An 18,797-nucleotide genomic window follows, 5' to 3' on the forward strand; every position below is an offset into this window, starting at 1 on the left:
CACCGAGTTATACAGGAATACAGGGCTTATCAACAAAGCACCGCACATTGGCCCAAACACTGACCTGATTCTTCTTTATTAGCAGCTGTACAGTCTGGAGGTTGTGGCCGTGGTCAGTGGATGTTGCGATAGGCATTCTCTCTTCTACCCAAAGCTGGAAATAGATGCAACCAAGTTACTTCTCTATCCAAAAAAACCCATTAGATTCTCCAATGTACTATAATAAACCCCAAAATTTACAGTGACACATAATTTGGATTACAGTTTTCGGAAAACTTCAGATAAGGTTTTTCATTTACTTACAATCTCATCCTCCACATCTCGGTTAAACTGATGAATCTCTTTAGAGGCCAAAAGGTATTTTTTCCTCTCGTTTAAGGGCGCAAGTAGTTCTACAAATCTCTGCTCCACCACCACCCGCTGGCCGTCCACTTCATCAGTGCTCTTTCCCTCCTGGCTGAGGGCCTGAGCTTGGCTCCGAAGCTCTTCCACCTCCTTCTTACGGACATCCATCTGATTTTCTAGCATCTACCAAAGAAATAAGAAAAAATGAGATTGAGGAAGGAATATTTTTTTGTTTTGTTAAAGCATACTCAGAATCCAAAGCAATGTCTTTAAGAAAAAAAAGTTTATCCTATATTAATCTTGTATTCCAATTATACTCCTATATTAATAGGTGAATATTAATTTTACCCAACTAACTTTAACACTGACATTTAATGCACTTTATAACTTTCATTTCAAATAATGTGTTATATAAAAAAGTAACCCATTCCAAATAGGGATAATGGGGGGTCTGTACTTGTAATGTTCACTTTATTGTGTTGTAAAATCAGAAAACTTCAATAAAAATATATCTGATTAAAAAATAAATAAATAAAGATAATAGGTATATTTAGAATAAATCTAATGTTTTATCATAAAACCAATTTTACTGTCATAATACTTATTATTTATATAGCGCCTACAGATTACGCAGCGCTGCACAAAGCATGACAAATCGGTCCCCGTCTCCATGGGGCTCACAATCTAATCAACCTACCAGGTTTTGTTTTTTTTTTTTTTGGAGTGTGGAGGAAACACGGAGAGAACATACAAACTCTTTGCAGATGTTGACCTGGGTGGGACTAGAACCCAGGACTCCAGTGCTAGCCCATCAGCCACCATGCTGCCCTATAATTTGCACCAAACTTGTCAAATGGGGAGCATTTGGTAGATTTGGCATACCAATAAGTCTATTCTGAAAAGTGACTCTACTTTCTCTACCTCCCACTTACTGGAGTAACCTTGAGAACCTTTTGAGAGCACATACTTTCCCCGAGAGTAAGTGTACTCTCTGGATGTCTTCATCCAGTAAATTATACTTAAGTAAATTATTTTAATTTTGGGTTAGCTTCTCCTCAGATCTGGTTCATTTAACACAGCCTACATTGCCAACAAGGCCTCTAGCTCTTCAGAGACAGATGGGTCTGAGTCTTACTACAATGACCTTGCTCTGACTCCTATGTAAGCAAGTCAAATGGTAGACAAAAACCAGAACTTGTGTCCTGAAAACAACCTATGCAGAGTTAGGGCAGTATCAGTTGACCATTAATCATGGACCATGCAGTGTCCGACCACGGTCCAACCACCATGCCGAAGATAGGATTTAGAAGATCATAGTGATCTATGATGTAAGGAGTCCCTGCTTCCCCACTGTTTAGCGGCATTGGAGTCTGTCCGTGATTCTTGCACCAACAATGCTCGTCTGAAACTGGCTTTCTCTCCACACCTGCTTGTGATGTTTTTCTCTGTCAGCCCTTGCATGTAGGAGGCAGGATAGGGAAGTGTAAATCCACCACACATTGGAATACATTGTAGATTCCGCACACAAATTTCAGACTAAATTAACAAATGCATCTTTCCATCGGCCACTCAACCCCCGCACATTCTTTATGTCTTAATATTAATCAAAATTCCCATACAGGCTAGAAAAGACCATGTATTGTGTTTGAAGTTACCTACCACCTGTCTCCTCTAATGCTACAGGAAATATTTGGGAATTAGAATTATGGAGCTATGCATCTAGTTTTTATTAGAGGGTATCCAGAACAGAAAAGGTTACATGGCGTTTTATCAAATGACCGCCACATACATTGTGTATTAGTGGATGCAGATACCTACAGCATACCTGACCATCTGTAATGGTATCTACACATGTTTCCAATGTAACATTGAGTCTTTGTCCCAGAGGGGTAAAAGCCTCTATAGCCAGATCTGTGCTAGACGAGCTAAATATAACACTGTACCCAGGGAAATCGGGAAGGGGGTGGAATCAAATCTGTGTTAATTCCTTATTTCCAGTATACAGTAGTCTCTCAGTGTTTCAAATCCTTTTAATATGTGACATTTCAGAGATCACATTCCGCCATAACAATAAATGTGCATAGAGAAGCGGCTGTGAGTCTGCGGCAGGCAGGGGCTGTGTAGGAGCTCTGAGCTGTTTACACATTCCCCTCCTTTGTTCTGGGTTTTCTGGCCTCTTATAAATGGCTTATGGACTAATGTATAAAGTCACTTTACTCACTCTTGGGGCTTTGTACAGATTTATCATTGAGCCTTTAAAAAGGATTTTGAAAACCGTGTAAAAAAAAAAATATATATATAAATGTATGGAATCTGAGTGATGTGCTGTAATCCGCACCAATGCCCGGCCTTATGTGACATGTTAATTCCTAGGGCGATTTGCTATCTTTACATAATAAGTATGTTAAATGTTGTCATATGTAAGCAGTCTTACAAATAAGGCTGCTGATACCTCTCAAATGCCAGCGGGAAAACCAGCTACAAAAAAGCTCTAAAAACTTGTGCAGTGTGGCCTATGAAAGAAGGCATTTTCTTGTTTGGATATCGGGGTAAATGACCACCTCAAAACTGATCTAAATAATGCTAAGTGAAACCCAATTTTATGGCAGTTGCACACAACCGTGGTTGGTTCACGAATCAGGGAATCAGATGGCAGAATTTCACGGACAAATGACAGTGCAGGGGACTGAACTCTGTGCTTCATAATCATGTGACATGAGGAGTCCCTGCTTCCCTGCCAATCGGCAATGCAAGAACTATAATTATGATTACATATAACTATGTTGCATCCTCTGCAATGTGGTTAGTCCATCAAACCAGTCATTGCATGGTCCCCAATTACGGTCCTACATAAAAAGTGTGCCATTGGTCTAAAGGAGTAGATTAAAAAAAAAAAATTACATAAAACAATTCTGTTCAAAGCAGAAAAATGTAACCTGTAGGCGAATCTGATAGACCTCAAGCCAGATTTAAAAGACAGTCATTGGGGTTTTCTATATTATTGACAGCAGGAATAGCTCTGCAGACTGCTAGAAATACTCTGACACCCCCTGATCTTTCCTCTAATATACAGAACACAGAGGATGTTCTGTGTTAGATGAAGAGAAGGTCACCCAGACAGACACAATTACTGCATTCAATTACTTTCCTGACTCCTGCATGGCTTTGTAATGTGACCCCCTACAGTCTCTTCATCCTGGAAGCATTAGTTTAACCCATTCCGCCCCACGATGTAATATTAGGTTGCGCTGACGTGTTAATTAAACCCGCAATGCGATGATGCTGGTGCTATTAGTCGTGACCATCAGGCTTCTCACTCACCTGCTGTTTCTTCAGGAGGATATTGACACTGGTAAGATCCTTTCCATAATCATCAGACTGAATCTGACTCTCCAGGCCATGGAGCCATTTGTCCAAATCTGCGCAGCTCTGGGTAAAGAGTTCAGCCTTGTTGGCATCAAAAAGTCTCTGGGCCTTTGTCTGTGTAGTGGATTCAAGTTCTTCCCACATCTTATTCAAGGCCGTCATCTTCTCCTTCACTATGGCTTCAGTTTCTGGCTTCTCTGCAACAAGCTGATTTCCTTCCTAAGAAAGAGCAAGACAGTCACAGAATTTAGTGGAAATCTCTGATGTAAAGCATACGGCTGAGGAAAACGTGTAGAAAACCAAAATTCTATGAAACCTTTCAATGGTCATCAACATCTACAAAAAAATAAATAAATAATCTTGTACATTGTGGTATCAAACATCAATTTGGGATTGGTGGACTGTGTAAAAATAGAATATTAAAGGCTGCATAAAATCTTATTGTAACCTAAAAGTGCAAAATGTGAGAGATATTCATTTGTCTCATGTATGTCCAGTTTGCATTCCAATTTATTTAATTGCTATGCACGGCCATCAATCCAATGACGCCTAAGCAAGCAGCACCTCTGCCTGCTGGAGGGACAGTGCAATTATCTTCCTCTCTATATTCTCCTATACAATCTAAGAGACCATAAGTCTAGAGTTGCGGAGCTGTACTGCCATCTTTTTTTCTTATTTTAAAGAAGTTATGGCCTATACACAGGATAGGATAAAACAAAGTGATAGGGGAGGGTCCAACTGTTGGGACCCCCATGGGCACCACTGATCCGGGGAACAGGGATCCTATTCTTACTAGTGGGTGGAGCAGAAAGAGTGAGCATGTGTCCCATTCTATGGGAGTGCTGGAGATACCCAAGCGCAGTGCTTTGCTATCTACGGCATTCACATAATCAATGAATGGAGCAGTAGGGTGTATGCTTTGCCTGCTGCTCCACCCATTAGAGGGGGTCCCTGCAGTCAGACCACACCAATCACTCCGTTACTTAAGTTAAAAAGGTTGTCAAAAGTTAACAAATTATGTGACTTCTGTAATAACTGCAATAGGAGGTTGTTTCCCCCCAGAACACAGGATATTAAATTTGCAGGTGATCACCATGAGAAGGGATTTTTAGATTGAAACAACTAAATAAGGCAATAATGACTGAATTGCATATATTGGGAATACAGAGATGTAAAGGGCAAAAACTACATTTTCAGGAGTATCTAGCGTGACGTGCTTCATAGAGTTTCACCTAGATACAAACATATGTAACTAACAGCTAGTGCTCATACCCGATGGCCCTGGTTATACTGAACTCGCTTATGTATATTACCTTTTCTATTTTGTCAAGCCATTCTTTGTTGGATGCCAGTTCGGCCATAAAAGCTTGGTGCTTCAGCCATTTACTATGCAAGTTCCTGGCCTCATCATAAGACATATCTCGAGCAGTGAGCATTTTCTCATTGATCCATAGGGACAGCTGAAAGAGAAAAAAAAACTTGTATTTTCACCAAATAACAGAAAAGGCCCCAATCTACTGCCGGTACATCTGGAACATATCAAAACCGCAAATAAACTGAAACATATGGAACACTTTTGATATGATCGAAGACTAATGCTGGATCCAATAGATGACACATCCAGCTCTTTCTGGAGAGGCGCCCACTTCTCCTAGGAGCTGCAGAATATCATCTTTAGGATACATTTTTCACCGCAGGTTAACAGTATATAAAAACAGATACATAAAAGATATTAAAAAGCAAGGCCATAAATAAATGCAAGGCCTTGGCTCCTAGTTATCTGCACCTTCATGTGATAAAGAAATTTGGCTTTATTTCCCCCTCCTCCACAATTCCACAGCTAAGCTCATAAATAAGTACAAAGCTCCTCATAGACTCCATACATCATTAATGTACAAGTATCATGGGACACCCGAGAAGAGAGATGTGCGCTCAGACTGAGGGCACCCAATCGTATCAGCAGCTTAATGTAACGTTAGTCAAGCAGAAGGGTTGAACACTAAAGGATCATGTTAGAAATCGGCAAGATCCATTGAAAATCTGTATCAGGCAGTAAATAAGATGCTAACCCCTTAACCACCAATATGCCTTTTTATGAAGTCCCTTACTTCACAGTGACATAGAATAATCCCTGGGGTTATAATCTCTGGCTTTAGCCTATAAAATGGGTTCAAGATAGAAAACTTACTGATCCCTGCTGCAACTACTTTGTCTGTACTTCTTGCTCATTCAGCTTCTTCTATACCCTTATATAATACTTTGGAGTTATGGACATCAGATATCAACATGCATTATATAGGTTACCAAAAATTCTATACAGGACCGTAAATAAATGCTGATCAGTACAGACACTTGTTTTAAGTATAAGGAGGGTGTGAGGTACCTCTTGGCAATCCTGCAGAAACTTCTGCATCTCTCGGTTGTCCTTCAGACGAGTCAAAAGGTCATTGGCTGCTTCTCGATTTCTCTTATGTCTAAAACGAAACCCAAAAACCATATAAGCAGGAAAGGCATTGTCTTAACTTTGGCAAACACGTTCAATGACGTTTAATCTCCCAATGCAACCGTTCAGTGCTCATGTCTGAATCTATAACCTAGAACATACCTGCTGTCAATAGAATCAACCTTTTCTTCTATCTTATCAGAGTTTATGTTGCCATCGTTGACCAGTCTCCTTCCAGTTTCTACAACAGCATTGATCTTCTCCTCGCTGGCGTCCATGGTGGTCATAAAGTCTTCCTGCTTCTTGATTGCTGCTTCAGCTGCTTCCAAGTTAGTCGGCATCTCAGTGTGGGCCAAAACGTATTCCTATGATGAGAAGAAAGAACAATAAATGAATACGCTCTAGGTGGTCTCTCGGGATTTAACATAATTAGCAGAAGTTTACGGCTTCATTTCGTAGTTAAAGGGGTTTTACATGGCCATATATGTATACACTAATGGGAGAGATTTATCAGAAGTGTCAGAGCAGATCGGTTCAAGTTGCCCATGGCAACCAATCAGAGCTCAGCTGTCATTTTCCCACAGCTGTTTATAAAGTTAAAGCTAAGCTCTAATTGGTTTCCAGGGGCAACTAGAACAGTTTTACCTCAGACACTTCTGATAAATCTCCCTCTTATAATATATTTGACATCTCAGAGTAGATCACTGATATACGATCCCCTGACGAGACATTATGTCCCACCTGCAACTCTTCTACACGCAGGATGGAGCCAAATTAAGACATCCTGACCAATTTGTAGTGGTCTCACAGTTTCGGGCTGGCTTTAGACGATGGGTGCAGCCCGTCGAAACAGACCCATGTGTCCATTCACACAGACTACACAGGACAAGAGTCCTTACATCATACAGAAATATGATACAAGGACTCACCATTTGTCAGCTGAACTGCAGCCGCTCCATTGTAACTGTTCTTACAGTTCGGCCAGCAAACAGGGAGTTCTTGTATCATATTTTTGTATGACGCAAGGACTCTCATCCTTGTAATGAGTTCTGCCAACTTTACTCATTCACTAGACTCTTAGTCTTTATTGGCACTACACATTGGACATGGACACTACGCCTCCCATCAATAACATACAACAAGCTATCCTAAAGAAAGGTCCTAGCAGTTGGATAATTTCATAGCGTGTTAAAATCCTCCCCCTTCCCCAGTGTGGCTTTAAGAGGTGAAAAACAGTAAAAGGATGTTTTTTATCTATGTTACCCAAATGGCAAGGAAACTAAAAAAATATCTAAATCTATATAGCAATCTGTATATACTGAAACTAAAAAAAAAAATAATTTCTTTCTTGCTTAAGGTTGTGGAAAAATATAGCAAAACAGAAATTAAGCAATAAACATGCAACCACCCACATAGAGTGTAGGTATGCACGGACAGCAAATTCACCACGGCTTACCAGCAGTGATAATAATACGTTTGTCCCCAGCCAAATAGTCGTGACATGAATTGCATTTCAGTGCAATTTCTCAACACACCTGGTTATTGAGGAAAGCTTCTGCCTGTTTGGTGTCTCTTAAGAAGAGCTGGTAGGCATGGGATTGGCTTAGGAGGTTCTGTCTGTTCTCCCACATTTTGTGAAGCTCGTTCCATCCAGTATCCAGAGCCTGGAGTCGCTGGCGCAAGAACATGTACTGTGCATCGGTCTGTCCTTGTGTCACCATCTCACCCATGTCTCTCATCTTTTGGTAGTCTTCCTCATAGTTGTTAATTTCATTTTTGATGTTCTCATGTTGAGTGAGTAACTTTTCTGCCTCGGCTAAAGTGTTTGGCATATCTTCTGAGGCAATAGCAGTCTGGGTCCTCGATAACCAGGATTGGAAGTCATCTAAGTCACGCAGGAATTGTTGAAGTTTGCTGGCTTCACCAAGTGATTCTTCTCTGTGCTTCAAGGTTGTTTTCATCTCTTCCCAAACTTCATTAATTTCTGCAAGTCTATTCATGATGGCTTGAGCTTGATCTGGATGCTCAGCTTCTAGTTTCTCAGCTTCCTTCTGGAGATCAGTCAATTTGGCTTCGATAGCAGCTAAGTCACGTTCCATGCCTGTTAACTTCCTCTGGAGGGCCATAACTCCGGCCAGGTCATTACCCAGCTCCTGAGTGGACTCAATAACCTTGGTCTTTTCCCTAATCCAGGACTTGGTCTCATTGCACTCGAGGTGGTAATTCTGAATACTGAGGGCTGAGCTGAGGGCATCTTTTGTTCGATCAACCAGTTCTCTGAACTGACTCCACCTAATTGTAATGAAATGAGAAGAAATACATAATGTACATTCACCATATATGGATACTGAAAACCCAAGTTTTTTAACCTGTTCACACTCTTACCTGGTGTTCAGCTTGTCTTGCTGTGCTTTGATTTCCTTCTCACTTGGATGCCCACTGTGTATTAGCTGACGGGCAATCTGGTTGACAACAGCCACCCGTGAAGCTTGATTGTTCATTTCTGGTTCCAAGCTCTCAAATCTAAAATTACAACCAATTGAGATTAAATAACACATTTTATAAACTCTCATGCATGTAAAGAGCAAGGAAAGTGTGACTACCTGTGCTGAATAACCTCCAGATCTTCCAGTTTCTCTGGTATCTGCATGTTATTCAACCATTGCTCCTTTTCGACAATCCAAAGCTCACAAGCATCAGCTTCACTGAACATCTTATACAGAGTAAGGGCATCCTGAAGAGCCTGCTTCCGGAGCCTTGTCAGCTCTGCCAGCTCCTTGTATCTCTCCTCTATTCCAGACAACCTGCTCTGTACTTCTGAAGACTCAAACTGCTCCTCGGGTAAGGCAGCCGCTTGCTCATGAAGAGCATCGATGGTGGATCTGTAACTTGAAATTTCCTCCGCTACATCTTTGTGTTTCTTCACTAGGGACTGCGTAGAGTATTCATCATGTCCAACATCATTACTGGATACAATTTTCAAGACGTCCAGCATCCATGCATCAATGTCATCAGCATCTGCTTGGAACTGATGGAAACTGGAGGTTTCTCCCAGACGTTTCTTCCGAATAGCAGACAGCTGCTCAAGGTTAGCCCACTGCTCCTGAATATCCTTTATTCTCTCGCGTATCTTCTCAGATCCAAAGTGTTCCTCAGCAATCATCTCCTCACCTTCCTTGATGGTCTGAAGCAAGTGACCACTCCGTCCACTCATCTCATCTTCAAATGCCTTATGCTTGCAAAGCAAACGGACGACACTGGTCAAATCCTTTCCATAGTCATCAGAAGACAAGATCTGCTCCTTTTCTCTTATCCATCCCTCCTCTTCCGCCATTTCCCAGAAAAACTTCCAAAGGCGCCTCGACTCTTCTAAACGTGCTCTTCTTTCAGCTGCCAGTTGACACAATTCTTGGTAGCAAAACTCCATGTGAGCAACACGATCCCGGATGATTTGTGGGTCACAGGGCTTATAACCTGCAAGAAATGATGATACCACATATGATTTCATGCACGGCCACTCTTTATTCAACTGTATTTAGACCCCACCGATCTCAGGAATGGGACCACTCTTGCTCTTTCTGCAGCTAGGCTGAACAGAGGGTATCACTCTCAACTGAGCTGTATAGGAGAGCCGAGCATAAAGATTCATCGCTCTCAAAGAGTCCCATGAATGTGTCAAAAACTCCTGATATCAAAATATAACATTCATCTCTGATGATACATTTACTTAAAAACAAGTTTCTACAAACAACAGTCGCATATACTGTACACTGGGCTGCTGTGTAGGTTTACAAGTTTTATAGTTATACAACAACCACAAAACATGGCTCTTTACCTTCTCCTTCTGTGGCAAATCTCTGGGCAGATGCATTAACCCCTCGTACTCGCTCGGCTTGAATGGCAATGTCTGCTTCCACCAATGCGTGCTTCTGTAACAAGTCCTCAACCCCTAGTAAATGTTTCCCGTAATCCTGAGACAATAGTAACACCTGCAAAAAATGAGAAGATGGTACCTTACTAACTTTCTAATAAATAGAATGGAATTATTTTACATTTTTGGTTCAGCCCAATTCACCAAAATGGCCCAAACCTCTAAGGTAATAATTGCCGATTCTGCTACACTTGCCAACAAGGATCTAAAATGCATAGGCAGCGACTCCAACAAACCTTCATCTCGTCCATCCAGTCCATGATGTAGAGCATCTCTTGGAAAACCTTCTGCAATCCGAGGTTCATTTCCAGGCGTTGTCGTCTTGCACGTAGCAGTTCCAAGAGATATTCCCAAAGTCGGATGACATTATCTTTACGAGCGGTGATGCGTTTGATGTCATGGTAGTTTTCGGCTTCCAGTTCTCGTGCCACTGCCACCACTGCCTGTACACGCTCTTCATAGGCGGCAATGTCGGTCTCGATGGCTTCATGTTTCTTAGTAGCGGCTTCCACAGCAGGGAGGTCAAAGCCAAAGTTATCCTGTAACATAAAAAATACAATATTTTAAGTCTTAAGGGTCAAACTTGAGATTTAACAGTTACTTTTCCCTAAGTTTTATCCTTTGCAGATTGTATATTTTTATGAGCAGCCTTAGGATGCCCACACGTCTTCAACAGCTGATGGCCTTGTTAACCCTTTCCGCAGACAAATAAAGTACGCTTGTAGCTTGTCTAGGTGACAAAGTATTTTATTTGCCAAGTTTTGTTAAAAAACTGCTGTTAAATTGTATCGAACCTTACTGTTTATAAGAAACTACATTATCATTTTAAACACTTTTCAACTACTCTCTAGAATGTGCCATGCAGTTGGCTGGGCATATGCCATGGGGTGACACATCTGGCAGCATCTGCTGGATTTACCCCAGCGGTAATTCTATTGGTTTCTGATCCATATAACACTACGGTTGCAAAAGTTGATTTTGGCCCCTCTATCCACCACAATAAGTGACGCATCATATTTCCTGATTATGAGAAATCTGCAGCAGTGCAGGTATACAGAAGTCAAAAATTCCCAAACCCTCTTTCTTCGCCCGTCATCATCTGCTGGCACACAGCCTACCTTGATAAAATCAAAAAGGTTAGCCCATTTTTCCTGTAAAACGACATAAAGGGGTTTCCTCCACCAAAGACATTTATCACCTTTCCTGGCATCAAATCACTAGGGGTTGGACTGCTGGGGCCTCTGTATTCATGTATACAAGTGGGATATTGGTTCCCTAGGGGTCTGATACTTATCCCATTTTCAGGGTATAAGTGTCTTCAGCAGGACAACCCTTTACATCTTTAATACGGATTACCTGGAGGAAAGTTTCTCAGGAAGTTTCAGCGATTTGTTGCCAGTAAAAGAATATGTATAATCACTAATACTGGGCACATTTCACAACTTTTTGAAATTCTTTTTTTTAATTTTCCCACAATATCATACCTGAGATACCAAGCGCTGGTTTTCACTCAGCCAGGTCTCTCTCATAGCTGCCTTACGATCGAATCTTCGTGCAAGTTGTTCCAGTTTCTCCTGGCGGATGAGCTCATTGCGCAGTGCCAGTTCTCTCTCATGTTCAGCTTTTTCCAGTCTTTCCCAGGCCTGGGTACATTGAATAAAAAGAGCTTTTTACTCAGAGATTGGGAAACTTATCTTCAATAAGTGAACTCCAAAGCAACACTTTCCTAGGCGGTAGTAATGCCAATTCTGAGGAACAGAGGACTATTCTCTGAGACTCGGCACAAAAGTCGGCAAGAACAGGAGGGACGGGAGTCTTTTGTAAGGGATAATTTAATAGAGAATGTGATGGGGTAGCAGTGGCCTCTGTAATACTCAGCTGAATGATGCAAACCCTGACCTCAGAAGCCAAAGAGCCGACTGTAAATACTATATAAAACGTGTTGAACCAGTGAACAATGACTATGGCCAACAAATAGACAAATGTTTCCATTTCTCTCCATGTTTCACATTTAAAAGATGACTTATCTACTCTATAATGCTTCTATCCCTATTACAAAACACTATTCTGGACCAGATTCTATTTCTTATATTATTCCTACCAGTTGTCAATTTACTGACCGATAAGGTCACCACTAACTGGAAGGTGTCAGTCTTTGACAAGTGGAACAGCAACACCCTGTCTTGTTTTATGAGGAAGAACGTTTAAATCTGTAAGAATGCACAATAAAATTAACAATCATTTATGCTACTGCATTACGCTGCAGATTTTGTGCATAAAAATCCACAACGTGTGCAGAAAGCCTAAGTGACCTAACCAGCAGGCAAACAGCAGCAGCCTGGGGCTCAGACCATATATTGTGCCATATATTCCTTAGGCATCAAAAGTTTTAAAATCCACTTGGAAAACACTCCATGTGAACAAACCCATAAGCATCTGTTGCTCCATTACTCACCTTGTTAATATCTGAGATGAGCTTGCCCTCTCTTGGCATGTATACTTTCTGGTTGTTTGCCCTCATTTTACTCTGAATGGTAAAGAGCAGCACTTCCAAGTTGCCCTTCTCAGTAAATCTATATTAATATAGAGGAAAGAAACCCGTTATGAAATGGTCCACTGGCTCCGAAAATCAGATCCTTATCTTGAATCATCTGCAAAATCTGACAGATTTAAAAATATGGTGCCATTCAATTGCAGATAATTCCACAGGACAACATTTGCATTTTGATGAATATCAAAAACTACATAGAACCTGTGTATAAACTTATTCCCATTAAAAAAAAATTAAAAAAATTGGGAAAAACCGAAAGTGAATCTTCCCTATATACTTTAACGGAACTCCTGTTACACATCTTTCATTGAAAGAGGGGCAAAATTAAAAACAAAAGAAAAAAAGGATGCAGGTGGATGTGCTATAATTTTGGTTATTGATAACGGAATGTGTGTGAAATATGTCGGTTTGTGAAATATTTCACCTTCACAGAATACAATATGGGTGCCGTATTTACTATACTTTCTCCTATAAACACAGCTCCGCCTTATTGTGTTCTTACTTTGGAGGTTTTTCCACTGTACGGTAGGTGTTGAAAGCTTGTAGCTGCTGCTGCACACCGACCAGTGAGTTGGCAAATTTCCGGTTGTTCAGGATGATGATGGTTTGCTCAATCCATTCAAGGAGGTCAGAGGCGAGGGATTCATACTTTTCAATCATCTTCTCAGTTTCAATTGCGTTATCCAGCACCTATAAGAACACAGAATATTCATCCACTGCAGAACATCGCACTTACTCTGAGCCATCTGTAATCTAAGGGGGAAATAATTATTCCATCCATAATTTTCCACCAAATATAATACAACCACAAACTATAGAGGGCATATACAGTCTATCTTGTGATGGCATCTATCTTTATATCCAACTAACCCTCAAATCTGCATCAGATTCAAGAGGTCATACATCTTATATGTAATTTACATTAGATTTTCAGAACGAGGAGACCATGATCCATGAACCAAAACGTACCAGTCTTTAAAAAGGGAGACATGTAAGGAACTAACAAAAAAAAAAAAAAAAGTTTAAAAAATGGGAAAAACTGGACTGGATATTTTCATAAATTCCTTTCCCCTGAATGAAACTCATATTGGCAACAATTACAAAAGAACCCAAAAAATGTTAGACAGGGAACCAGTGGAATTAAAAAGCTTTGGACTTTAGAGTTATAATGCCATGTGCATCATGGAAATCTACCACCAGGATGACGGATTGTGAAACAAGCGCTCTGACATACTGGTGTGTGCCCCATCTGGCACTTGCTTTTACAAAAAAAACGCTTTTAAAAATATGCAAATGAGCCTGAGGGGCTCCAGGCTCCATTGCTGTTAAAGGATCCTGAAGCCCCTAAGGTTCATTTGCATACATTTTAATAAGATTGGATCCTGCCAGAGGACTCACACATGTATATTTAAGAATGCTTGGTTTACAATCCTTCATACATTTTTAACACAATTGCGCACATAATACATCTTGCCATATACTTTACTATAGAAATTTGTTCCTGTGTCCTTTTTCCTCTGCTTTTTTTCCTTATTTAAGCAATTTGTATAAATCAGCTTTCTGTCCTGTATCCACTGACAGCTGAGAGATAAAGGGGCCTGATAAATTGTCTAATGACCAATTTCTTTACATACAGTCTCTAGATAGTCTCATCTCCTTATAGATCTGAAATATTCTCAAGGTATGGAAAGAGTTAATCTCTACCCTCCTCCTTCCTTATCTCTGTGCAGGACTGTGTGCTCACTACCGGAGAAAGAAGGAGCAGAAAAAAAAAAAAAGACAGAATTTGCTTTACTTAGTGAAGTATATTACAAAGTTTGTCATCACATGTCCTATTCATTTCTGGAAAAAAAAACCATTGGGTTATGCTTTGAGGATTGCTCATATACACAATGCTAACACACATCTGCTGCATATGAGCAATACAATATAAAATCTCATACTTCTGTAAGGTCAACTGCTGACATGGCGATTATGAAATTGAATAAATGAAAAATAAAAATCGCTTACTTTTCCAATACGTTTTCCTTCCACGGCAAGAGCCTTCATTTTTGAGAAGTAATGATAGTAAGTGACAACATAAGTGATGATTGACTTTTCATCAGGATGATCTACACTGATATCTAAAACAAACAGACAAAAAAAAACATAGTGACAATTGTCTGCATTATTGTATTTGAAGGAAAAATAAGATTATTGCATCTCTTCTTATCATTGAAAGAAGAAATGCCCTACTGCACACAAGTATAGCTTTAACTTTGACTTATCTACATGTTAAAACCCAGGTAGGTCACTTTTAATTTTTTGCTGTAATTAACTCTTAACAACCACTATAGATTAAGATATGTCTACAGTCCTGGTCGGCTGCAGGTTTCAGTAGGCCCCTGGGCGACATAGCCTCAGTAGGCCCCTGGGCAACACAGCCTCAATGGGCCCCTTTGCAGTGAACGTGACAGCATTAAAAATTCAGAAACTAAAAAACAGTCTCCTGTTCCCTAAAATATTCACTAATTAATCATACCTAACAGCCCCCATGATAGTTATTTTATATAAAGCCCCCCTCACTGTCTATGGATTGATTAGATATACCCCCCCCTTACCCCCATGGATTTCTTATGTGCAGCCTTATGTGGGCCCCCCCCCAGGGAGCCCTCGCCCACTTGCCCAGTGCTGGCGCCTGCCCCGTCTACAGTGTCTGAGTAGAACTAGGAGTTTCTATGGTTACATACAACCCTGTGTGTAGTCAGACTTTCACAGTGCTGCCACCTTCTACAATATGAAAGTTTGTAAAATGAGGGGATGGATGAAAGTCCGATATTACACATGCAGGGTTTTGGAGTTTGTAACCACAGGTTCACATACGAGATTTTACCAAGAATATATACATTTTTGTGAATTAAACCATGCTGCAATCTTTCTTTAAAAATGTCCTGGAGGGATCACTGACTGGTTAGTTCTAAAACAGACCTCACCAAATAGTTCAAAGAAATGCATTTCCCACTAACACCACTAAGGGTGCGGGTCACACATGGCAGGAATGCATGCATTTTCAAACACATCAGAACAGCAGAGAACAAGAGATTTGGCCGATTACATAGCTGTTAAGATATGCATGCGTTTATTAATGCTATGTTAACACGTTAACATTGGTTAAACGCATGCATTTTGTAATCGCAATGTTAACAGCTATGTAATCAGGCAAATCTTCTCTACTCAGCTGTTCTGATGCATGTGACCGCACCCTTAAGATTCTCACATGTGGTGGTGCATGTCCATAACTACTATTCATTGTTATGGGACTGAGATAATGGCAATCTGTGCGAACATAGATGTCAACGTTGTCCATTTACATGGGGTACTAAGAGGACCTCTCTTTAGTGATGGATTGTCTGTCAGACAGTTAGTGTTTACCTTCTGGATCCAGGAGCTTGGTGAGCCCAAGGTGCTGTTCTGCCAGGTTGAAGGCATTCTGGAGATTGTAGTGTGCATTGGACTTCTTCAGCTTGTCAAAATCAATTAGATCCGGCCTGTGTAGAGAACACAGCAACAAACATGTGAAGACAAGTAAAATAAATAGTTTAAAGGGCATCTAAGCATAGGAATCATTAAGATATAAATTAATAAATGACAAGTTATATACTTTAGCGGTAGGAGATGCTAAATATCAATCTGCTCTGCTCAACTTGTTCTAAAGCAAGCTTTTTGCAGATAGGACACTATGGACAATCTGTGGTGACCTGCTCTATAACATGCCGTTTGCAGATAGTATGCCATGTAGCATATGCTTGCCTCCTACTGCTCTATAACTTGCTGCCTTCATGTAGGACACTATGTACACTCTACTCCTTGCCCTATCTACTGGTAGCATGTTATTGAGCAGTGGTTTCTGAGCAGATTCTACATGGCGGCTCCTGCTCTACAACATGCTGCCTGCAGACAGGACTCTATGTACAATCTGCTCAGAAACCACTGCTCAATAACATGCTATCAGTCGATAGGGCAAGGAGTAGAGTGTACATAGGGTCCTATAAGAAGGCAACAAGTTATAGAGCAGGAGGAGGTAAGCATATTCTACATGGGATATAATCTGCAAACAACATGTTACACATGCTGCAAATAAGACTACATTTGCGACAGATTTACTGTAACTGACGATAACACCACCAAGGAGCACACTATATTTTTTTATGAAGCAGTAGTGAATGGATTTAAGGACAGAAAACAAGCATCAAGTTTTGAAAATGGTATTGGATACCTTGCATCAGAAATACAATCTGTAAGTACTATTCAGATTAAACAATGTAAAGGAATGCAAGTCTCTCCTGTTCTGACTATAAATCTCATTACAAAGCAAACTTCCTGAGAATCAGCTTCTCGACTGTTTCGCTGGGGCCTTCAACAAGTGGTTTGAATTATAAAGATCATGGTGGCAAAATGACGTCGTATCGGAGATAAATAACAGGAATGAATAGTGCACTGAATAACGGGATAACGGATATTTCCTGGCACATAATGAACGTCTGTCTCTAAAGGCCTTTAACCCCAACAAAAACCTCAACAGCCTAGAGATATACTGACTGGAGGAACTAATTAGGAAAATTCCTTCTAGGTCTGAGTGTACAGAGCAGAACTGGTCCCCCCCCCCCCATCCACCCTTTACTGCATTGATGAACTTCGCACTTCCCTGATCCATGTACAATGACTACTCACTATTCTACAAAACGGAATTATTTATTTTGCTGTAATTCCTGACATTTCTCCCTTAACAAGTGTTGTTTCTGTAAATTGATACAAAAACTTTTTCTTTTTTTAAGTATAGGGACACCTCCCTGATTTATACATTCCAGCTTGTTATTAAGGCCCCCAAGCTCCATATTATTCCATATGCCAAGAAGCAAGACTTCATCGTGTTTTATGTACTAAAAAGAAAACTACCATCTATCAAAACCAAGCATGATAAACCACTTACTCAAAGATCCAGGAACCGTGACTGTGGTAATCTTCTTATATTTGTTATCCATGGCCTCCTACCTTCTAAAGTTAACTTTTAAAATTATGCTAACGAGCCTGAAGGCCTCCTGTGGGTGTTGAGAGTCCCACAAAGCACTTCTCCCCTCCCACTGTTTGTTGAAACGTTCCCTGCTGCAGTGAGATTACATCAGGCAGAGGGAAGTACTGAGTGAGCAGAGGAGACAGTGTAACAGCATGTGCAGCTGCAGCATGGAGGGGCTCTGGTAAAACCCGCAGAAGCATTTTAAGCACATTAGCGTAATTTTAAAAGTTGATTTAAGGAAGGAAGGAGGCCATGGATAACGAATATAAAAAGATTACCACAGTCATACTGCCTGGATCTATGAGTAAGTGTCCCTAATTTATCATGATGGATTTTGCTGCAAGGAGAGTCACATAAATGGATACGATTATGTGATGGCAGCCATATTACTGTAAAAAGGACTTGGCTAAATAATAAGAGAAGACTCCTCCTGACAAAGGATCTACTACCAACTAGATTTTACTACAGCAGTGTTACAATTGGCCAACAAAGGCCTTGTTTCTCAACATGGGGTACATGTACTAAACATCAGGCCAATGCATTGCCCTAATGGTGAAGTTTTAATAAGCAGAACAGGTTTGGGGGTATATTTTATCCATTTGGTCTAGGGAAGAGCAACATATATAACCTAATAACTAGATCAATACAATTTTATATTTCCCCATAAAACATTATGACTGTCTGTTTTTTTGGAAAAAAAAAACAAAGTTATATTTCGTGCTCTCACCTGTGTTTATGAATGAGTGCATTGAATGCCATGCCATCCCTCCAGCTGGTTGTAAAGTTATGGATATTCACATTTGGATACCTGAAAAACAAAACACATTAATAAGAATACCAATTACCAAATATTGATCAGTTCCTTAAATGAGGTTGATGACAATGAAAATCAGTATCACAGCTCTGTGCACAAGGTACTGAAAGCACCAAGTTGTTGTGCATTTGTTGCGTTCTTGTACTAAATCTTATATATCAGCTATTCCTCCCAATCACCCATACACATGCATACACGGCCAAAAGGAGAGAGAAATAAGCTGCTGTGTCTATCAACATATTCAATCCTTCTTTATAAAAAAAAAAAATAAAACAAAAAATTACACAGAAAATA

At 40.3% G+C, this 18,797-nt stretch overlaps 1 protein-coding gene across 2 annotated transcripts in view; it reads right to left on the reverse strand.

The window, feature by feature from the left end:
* Nucleotides 1-18,797, reverse strand: part of SPTBN1 (spectrin beta, non-erythrocytic 1) — a 108,616-nt gene that overhangs the window by 21,378 nt on the left and 68,441 nt on the right. For both annotated transcript variants that reach the window (XM_072140548.1, XM_072140549.1), the window contains 17 exons: nt 18,417-18,497; nt 16,048-16,163; nt 14,647-14,759; nt 13,139-13,326; nt 12,541-12,658; nt 11,570-11,728; nt 10,322-10,624; nt 9,990-10,143; nt 8,758-9,628; nt 8,540-8,677; nt 7,690-8,446; nt 6,317-6,519; nt 6,095-6,185; nt 5,025-5,171; nt 3,667-3,930; nt 304-528; nt 65-154 (listed from right to left, as the gene is read on the reverse strand). In XM_072140548.1, the coding sequence (XP_071996649.1) occupies nt 65-154; nt 304-528; nt 3,667-3,930; nt 5,025-5,171; nt 6,095-6,185; nt 6,317-6,519; nt 7,690-8,446; nt 8,540-8,677; nt 8,758-9,628; nt 9,990-10,143; nt 10,322-10,624; nt 11,570-11,728; nt 12,541-12,658; nt 13,139-13,326; nt 14,647-14,759; nt 16,048-16,163; nt 18,417-18,497 (4,018 nt within the window). The remainder of the gene's footprint in view (nt 1-64; nt 155-303; nt 529-3,666; nt 3,931-5,024; nt 5,172-6,094; nt 6,186-6,316; nt 6,520-7,689; nt 8,447-8,539; nt 8,678-8,757; nt 9,629-9,989; nt 10,144-10,321; nt 10,625-11,569; nt 11,729-12,540; nt 12,659-13,138; nt 13,327-14,646; nt 14,760-16,047; nt 16,164-18,416; nt 18,498-18,797) is intronic.

The sequence above is a fragment of the Engystomops pustulosus genome, chromosome 3, assembly GCF_040894005.1.
Source record: "Engystomops pustulosus chromosome 3, aEngPut4.maternal, whole genome shotgun sequence".
Lineage (NCBI taxonomy): Eukaryota > Metazoa > Chordata > Amphibia > Anura > Leptodactylidae > Engystomops > Engystomops pustulosus.